Below are 7,553 nucleotides of genomic sequence, written 5' to 3'. Positions count from 1 at the left end.
TTAACCCCGCCCCTTTGCGCCGTCGCCGTGGAAACGCGGCGGCCCCGCCCCTCCCTTGCGCCGTCGCCTTGGAAACGCGGCCTAGTCGGGCCGGGGGCAGCCTGCCCCGAGATGGCGGCTGGGCTCGGCGGCGGCGGCGAAACGGCCGCTGCCCCGCTCCCCCCCCCCCCCCCCCCCCGCAACCCGAACGGCTCCAGCGGCCCCCGCGGGGTGCGAAACCCCCGCTCCAACCCCCCCCAAAACGCGTTATGAGGTCACCGTGGGGGCGTAAGGCGAGGGGGGGGGGCGGGAAGATGGCCGCCCTCCCGCCTGACATGGCCGCCGCGATACCCACCCCCCCTTCCCTCCCCCCCCCCCCCCCCCCCCAAAATGGCCACCAGGAGGCCGAGGAGTCGAGTCAAGGCGTTTATTGGGGCGGCGGGGGTCAGAGGCCGATGGTGTAGGAGCGGCCGGTGGGGTTGTGGAGGGCGGAGCAGGCGGGGGCGGTCACGGCCCACTCGTACCACACCTTCTTGGGCGTGGCGCAGCGCCAGAAGGCCACCGCCACCTCCTCGCCCGCCCGCACCGCCAGCGGCTGCTGTAGGGGGGGTGGGGTGGGGGGGGGAAACGGGGTGAGCAAGATGGCCGCCGACAGCAAGACGCCCCACGTTCCGCCAAACGCAAGGTGGACGACCCACGATGGCCGACCCAAGGTGGCCAACCCTCCCGCCAAGGCCAAGATGGCCAACCCAAGGTGGCCAACCCTCCCGCCAACGCCAAGATGGCCAACCCAAGATGGCCAACCTCCACCCAAGCCCAAGATGGCCAACCCAAGATGGCCAACCTCCACCCAAGCCCAAGATGGCCAACTCAAGATGGCCAACCCAAGGTGGTCAACCCTCCCGCCAAGCCCAAGATGGCCAACCCAAGATGACAAAGCTCTACCTAAGGCCAAGATGGCCAACCCAAGGTGGCCAACCCTCCCGCCAAGCCCAAGGTGGTCAACCCAAGGTGGCCAACCTCCACCCAAACCCAAGATGGCCAACCCAAGATGGCCAACCCTCCCGCCAACGCCAAGATGGCCAACCCAAGGTGGCCAACCCCCACCCAAACCCAAGATGGCCAACCTTCACCCAAGCCCAAGGTGGCCAACCCAAGATGGCCAACCTCCACCCAAACCCAGGATGGCCAACCCGAGATGACAAAGCCCTACGCAAGCCCAAGATGGCCACTCTCCTGCCAACAGCCAATGGCCAACCTTCACCCAAGCCCAAGGTGGCCAACCCAAGATGGCCAACCCTCCCGCCAAGCCCAAGGTGGCCAACCCAAGATGGCCAACCCTCCCGCCAAGCCCAAGGTGGCCAACCCAAGATGGCCAACCCTCCCGCCAAGCCCAAGGTGGCCAACCCAAGATGGCCAACCCTCCCGCCAAGCCCAAGATGGCCAACCCAAGGTGGCCAACCCTCCCGCCAAACCCAAGACGGCCAACCCCAGGTAGGCAAGCTCTACCCAAACCCAAGATGGCCACCCTTCTGCCAAGCCCCAAAATGGCCGCCCCCCTGCCCAGCCCGAGGTGGCCAACCCAAGATGGCCGCCGCCCCAAGATGGCCGCCGCGGGCCCTCACCTTGATGGGGAAGAAGATGGGGAACCAGGAGAACATCCCCGGGGAGTGCGTCTCGGGGCGGATACCTGCGGGGTCACGACCCTGCTGACCCCTCTGACCCCCGCAAGCCCCACCCCTGCGTCCTCCTGCCCTCCCTGATTGGCCAAGCCCCGCCCTCCGACCCCTCGCCCCACCCCATAGCTCCCGCTGGCCCCACCCCGCTGACCCACGGACCCCGCCCGCTTCTGACCCCGCTGCCCCCCAACTCTTCCCATTGGCTCCCCGGCTCCGCCCACTCGACCCCGACCCCACCCCTTCGCCCCAAACCCCGCCCACTCCCCCCAAGCCCCGCCCACTCCCCCCAACGTTGACGCCAACCCAACGCTGTTGACCGCCCATGCCCCCGCGGCTCCGCCCCCTCGGCCCCGCTGACCCCCCCGTTGGCCAGGTTGACCCCCGCCGCCCCCCGCCATTGGCCGGTCGCCCCCTCGGGCCCCGCCCCCTCTTGGCCCCGCCCTTACTGAGGGTGATGTCACCGTAGAGCGTGGTCTCGAAGTAGCCGGCGAAGCCGTGGAGGACGGTGTTCACCTCCACGCGGAAGGACAGGCGGCGGTAGCGGCTGTTGTCCTGGGTGGGGTCTGGGGGGAGGGCGGGGTCAGCGCCGGCCACGCCCCTCCGTGACATCACCCCCCCATGACGTCACCCCCCCATGACGTCACCCCCCCAGCGACATCAAGAGCGGCCAAGCGGGACCGTGGCGGCGATCCCGCCCCGCGCGGCGGCTCCTCGGGTCCCGCCCCGCCGCGGGCGCGGCCGAGGAGGCCCCGCCCCGCCGTGGGGCGATGACGTCACCGGCGTGGGCGTGGCCGCCGAGGCCCCGCCCCCTCACCTGGGTTGGGGTGCTGGAAGGAGAAGCAGGGCTGGGGCGGGGCCAGCTGGTGGAAGTTGTGCAGCCGCACGACGTAGGGCATCTCGAACTGCGCCTGCGGGGAGGCTCAGCACCGCCGCGCCCCACGGCCGCCCCACGGCCGCCCCCCAACCTGCCCCACGGCCGCCCCACAGCCCCCCAACCCGCCCCCCAACCTGCCCCACGGCCACCCCAAGACCCCCAACTCGCCCCACGGACACCCCAAGACCCCCAAGTTGCCCCACAGCCCCCAACTTGCCCCATGGCCACCCCAAGACCCCCAACTCGCCCCACAGCCACCCCAAGACCCCCAACTTGCCCCACGGCCCCCAACTTGCCCCATGGCCACCCCAAGACTCCCAAGTTGCCCCATGGCCACCCCAAGACCCCCAGCTCACCCCACAGCCACCCCAAGACCCTCAACCTGCCCCACGGCCACCCCAAGACCCCCAACTTGCCCTATGGCCACCCCAAGACCCCCAGCTCGCCCCATAGCCACCCCAAGACCCCCAGCTCGCCCCATGGCCCCCAACCTGCCCCACGGCCACCCACTTGTCCTAGAGCTCCTCAATGGCCACCCCAAGACCTCCAACCTGCCCCACGGCCCCCAACTTGCCCCACGGCCCCCAACCTGCCCCACAGGCACCCCAAGACCCTCAACCTGCCCCACGGCCACCCCAAGATCTCCAACTTGCCCCACAGGCACCCTAAGACCCCCAATCTGCCCCATGGCCACCCCACGGCCCCCAACTTGTCCTAGAGCTCCTCAATGGCCACCACAAGACCCCCAACTTGCCCCACAGGCACCCCAAGACCCCCAACTTGCCCCATGGCCACCCCATGGCCCCCCAACCTGCCCCACAGGCACCCCAAGACCCCCAACTTGCCCCACAGCCCCCAACTTGCTCCATGGCCGCCCCAAGACCTCCAATGTTGCCCCACAGGCACCCCAAGACCCCCAACTTGCCCCACAACCACCCCAAGACCCCCAAGTTGCCCCACAGCCACCCCAAGACGCCCAACCTGCCCCGTGGCCACCCCAAGACCCCCAACCTGCCCCACAACCACCCCAAGACGCCCAACTTGCCCCACAGCCATCCCAAGACCTCCAACTTGCCCCACAGGCACCCCAAGACCCCCAATCTGCCCCACAACCACCCCAAGACCCCCAACTTGCCCCACAGCCACCCCAAGACCCCCAACCTGCCCCACAACCACCCCAAGACCCCCAACTTGCCCCACAGGCACCCCAAGACCTCCAACTTGCCCCACAGGCACCCCAAGACCCCCAATCTGCCCCATGGCCACCCCACGGCCCCCAACTTGTCCTAGAGCTCCTCAATGGCCACCCCAAGATCTCCAACTTGCCCCACAGCCACCCCAAGACCCCCAATCTGCCCCATGGCCACCCCACGGCCCCCAACTTGTCCTAGAGCTCCTCACTGACCACCCCAAGACCCCCAACTTGCCCCACAGGCACCCCAAGACCCCCAACTTGCCCCATGGCCACCCCAAGACCCCCAACTTGCTCCATGGCCGCCCCAAGACCCCCAACTTGCCCCACAGCCACCCTAAGACCCCCAACTTGCCCCACGGGCCCCAACTTGCCCCACAGCCACCCTAAGACCCCCAACTTGCCCCACAGCCCCCAACTTGCCCCACAGCCACCCCAAGACCCTCAACCTACCCTGTGGCCACCCCAAGACCCCCAGCTCGCCCCACAACCACCCCAAGACCTCCAACTTGCCCCCCGGCCACCCCAAGACCCCCAGCTCGCCCCAAGAGCCCCAAGCTTGCCCCCCCGCCGCCCCCCCCCCGCGCCCCGGCCCCCCAGGCGCCCCTACCTCGGGGTCGCGGTCGCGCTCGCGGCAGGCGCGCACCTCGTTGTACAGCTTGGAGGAGGAGATGGGGGCCAGGAAGGAGGTGTAGGAGCAGGGGATGCTCACCCCGTCCGCTGTGGGGCACGGCCGTCAGCCCCACGGCGCCCCAAGGCCCCCCGGCCCCCCGAATCCCAGCCCCCCGGCCCCCCGAATCCCGCTCCCAGCCCCACAGCTCCGCAAATCCCAGCCCCACGGCCCCCAACCACCCCGAATCCCAGCCCCACGGCCCCCCGAATCCCACTCCCGGCCCCACAGCCCCCCAAATCCTGCTCTTGCCCCCATAGACCCCCACCCCAGCCCCCCAAATCCCATTCCCAAAGCCCCCCAGATCCCAATCCCAGCCCCAGAGCCCCCCAAATCCCAGCCCCAGAGCCCCCCAAATCCCATCCCAGCCCCAGAGCCCCCCAGATCCCACTCCCAGCCCCCCAAATCCCATTCCCAAAGCCCCCCAGATCCTACTCCCAGCCCCACAGCCCCCCAAATCCCACTCCCAGCCCCCCAGATCCCCATCCTAGCCCCCCAAATCCCACTCCCAGCCCCACAGCCCCCCCAGATCCCGCTCCCAGCCCCCCAGATCCCATTCCTAAAGCCCCCCAAATCCCGCTCCCAGCCCCACAGCCCCCCAGATCCCACTCCCAGCCCCCCAGATCCTGCCCCCAGCCCCCCAGATCCCGCTCCCAGCCCCCCAGATCCTGCCCCCAGCCCCCCAGATCCCGCTCCCAGCCCCCCAGCCCCCCCGCCCGCCCACCCTTGAGGCAGTGCTGGGCCCCGTCCAGGCACTCGGGCGAGAGCTCGTTGTCGGCGAAGGAGCCCAGCAGCTCGGACACCACCAGGTCGGCCCCCTCGGGCGCCCGCCACTCCCGCATGTCCCGCGGCACCACCGTCACCTGCGCCCCCCACTCCTCGTACTGCCAGCTCTCCAGCCTGGGGCCGGGGACCGGGGCGTTAGGGGGGCTGGAGGGGTTTTGGGGGGGCTATGGGGGGGCTACGGGGTCACGGCGTCACCGTAGGGATGGAGGTGGGGGAGTTATGGGGTCTATGGGGGTTTTGGGGGGCTATGGGGGGGCTATGGGGCAGCCTGGGGTCACGGCGTCACCGTAGGGATGGAGGTGGGGGAGTTATGGGGTCTATGGGGGGCTGGAGGGGGTTTTGGGGGGGCTATAGGGTCACGGCGTCACCGTAGGGATGGAGATTGGGGAGTTATGGGGTCTATGGGGGCTTGGGGGGGCTATGGGGGGGCTACGGGGTCACGGCGTCACCGTAGGGATGGAGATTGGGGAGTTATGGGGTCTATGGGGGCTTTGGGGGGGCTATGGGGGGGCTACGGGGTCACGGCGTCACCGTAGGGATGGAGGTGGGGGAGTTATGGGGTCTATGGGGGTTTTGGGGGGCTATGGGGCAGCCTGGGGTCACGGCGTCACCGTAGGGATGGAGGTGGGGGAGTTATGGGGTCTATGGGGGCTTTGGGGGGGCTATGGGGGGCTATGGGGTCACAGCGTCACCGTAGGGATGGAGATTGGGGACTTATGGGGTCTATGGGGGGCTGAAGGATGATGGGGGGGGGTTGGGGTGCTATGGGGTGCTATGGGGCGCTATGGGGTGCTATGGGGCAGCCTGCGGTCACGGCATCATCACAGACTGAGAACTTATGGGGTCTATAGGGGCTGGGAAGCATAAAAGACGGGATTATGGGGGGCTATAGGAGCCCCTGTGGTGCTATAGGGGGCTGTGGGGGGCTATGGAGCCCCCTGCAGCGCTATAGGGCGTTGTGGGGGGCTATGGGGCCCCCTGCAGCGCTACAGGGGGCTGTGGGGGGCTATAGGGCCCCTCTGCGGCGCTATAGGGGGCTGTGGGGGGCTATAGGGCCCCTTATGGTGCTATAGGGGGCTGTAGGAGGCTATGGGGCCCCTTATGGTGCTATAGGGCGTTGTGGGGGGCTATGGGGCCCCTTATGGTGCTATAGGGCGTTGTGGGGGGCTATGGGGCCCCCTGTGGCGCTATAGGGGGCTGTGGAGGGCTATGGGGCCCCCTGCGGCGCTATAGGGGGCTGTGGAGGGCTATGGGGCCCCTTATGGTGCTATAGGGCGTTGTGGGGGGCTATGGGGCCCCCTGCGGCGCTATAGGGGGTTGTGGGGGGCTATAGCGGCGCTATAGGGGGCTGTGGGGGGCTATAGGGCCCCCTGCAGCACTATAGGGGGCTGCGGGGGGCTATAGGGCCCCTACGGCGCTATAGGGGTCGCTCCGTCCCGGTGGCGCGGGGTTTTGGGGAGTTGTGGGGTCGGGGGCAGACCTATAGAGCGCCTATAGGGCACTTATGGGGCGGGGCTATGGGGCGGGGGACTCACGTGACGACGGCGTTGGGGTTCTTCTCCACGGCGTAGACGCGGACGCGCCGCCCCGCCTGCCGCGCCGCCCGCAGCGTGGCGTTCACCAGCGGCCCCCCGCCCGGCCCCCAGCACCATCACCACCCTGCGGGGCGGGGAGGGGGCTCAGTGGGGCACCCCATAGCGCCGTGGGGCGCCCCATAGGGCCGTGGGGCACTCTACAGGGCTGCGGGGTGCCCCGTAGGGATATGGGGTGCCCCATAGGGCCGTGGAGCATCTTATAGGGATGTGGGGCGCCCCATAAGGCCGTGGGGTGCCCCATAGGGCCGTGGAGCATCCTATAGGGATGTGGGGCGCCCCATAAGGCCATGGGGTGCCCCATAGGGCCGTGGAGCATCCTATACCCATAGGGATATGAACTGCCCTATAGGGATATGGGGTGCCCCATAGCGATGTCGGGTGCCCCATAGAGCTGTGGGGCACCCTATAGGGCTATGAAGTACCCTACAGAGACGTGGGGTGCCCCATAGGGGCCATGGGGTGCCCTCTATAGGGCTGTGGGGCGCCCCATAGGAACAAACCATGCTCTGTAGGGCTGGAGGATGCTCTATAGTGCTGTGGGGCGCCCTATAGGGATGTGGGGCACCCCGTGGGGTACCCCATAGGGATATAGGGCGCTCTATAGGGCTGTAGGATGCCCTATAGGGCTGCGGGGCGCTCTATAGGGCTGTGGGGCACTCTATAGGGCCGTGGGGTGCCCTATAGGGACGTGGGGTGCCCTATAGGGCCATGGGGTGCCCTATAGGGCTGTGGGGCGCCCTATAGGGCCATGGGGCACCCTATAGGGATGTGGGGTGCC

General features: G+C 68.7%; 1 protein-coding gene across 1 annotated transcript; it reads right to left on the bottom strand.

The window, feature by feature from the left end:
* Positions 1–407: 407 nt before the first annotated feature.
* On the bottom strand, positions 408–6,839 carry PRMT5 (protein arginine methyltransferase 5; the record flags this gene model as incomplete). Its single annotated transcript, XM_082339364.1, is given in 8 exon segments — positions 408–577; positions 1,605–1,669; positions 2,105–2,221; positions 2,473–2,566; positions 4,335–4,444; positions 5,119–5,294; positions 6,716–6,810; positions 6,812–6,839. Coding segments are annotated over 8 exon segments (838 nt in total), but the record flags the coding sequence as incomplete, so codon positions are not given.
* Positions 6,840–7,553: the final 714 nt, after the last annotated feature.

This window comes from Platalea leucorodia, assembly GCF_965183815.1.
Source record: "Platalea leucorodia genome assembly, contig: HAP1_HAP1_SCAFFOLD_767, whole genome shotgun sequence".
Classification (NCBI taxonomy): Eukaryota; Metazoa; Chordata; class Aves; order Pelecaniformes; family Threskiornithidae; genus Platalea; species Platalea leucorodia.
This window is presented reverse-complemented; position numbering and strand designations above follow the sequence as displayed.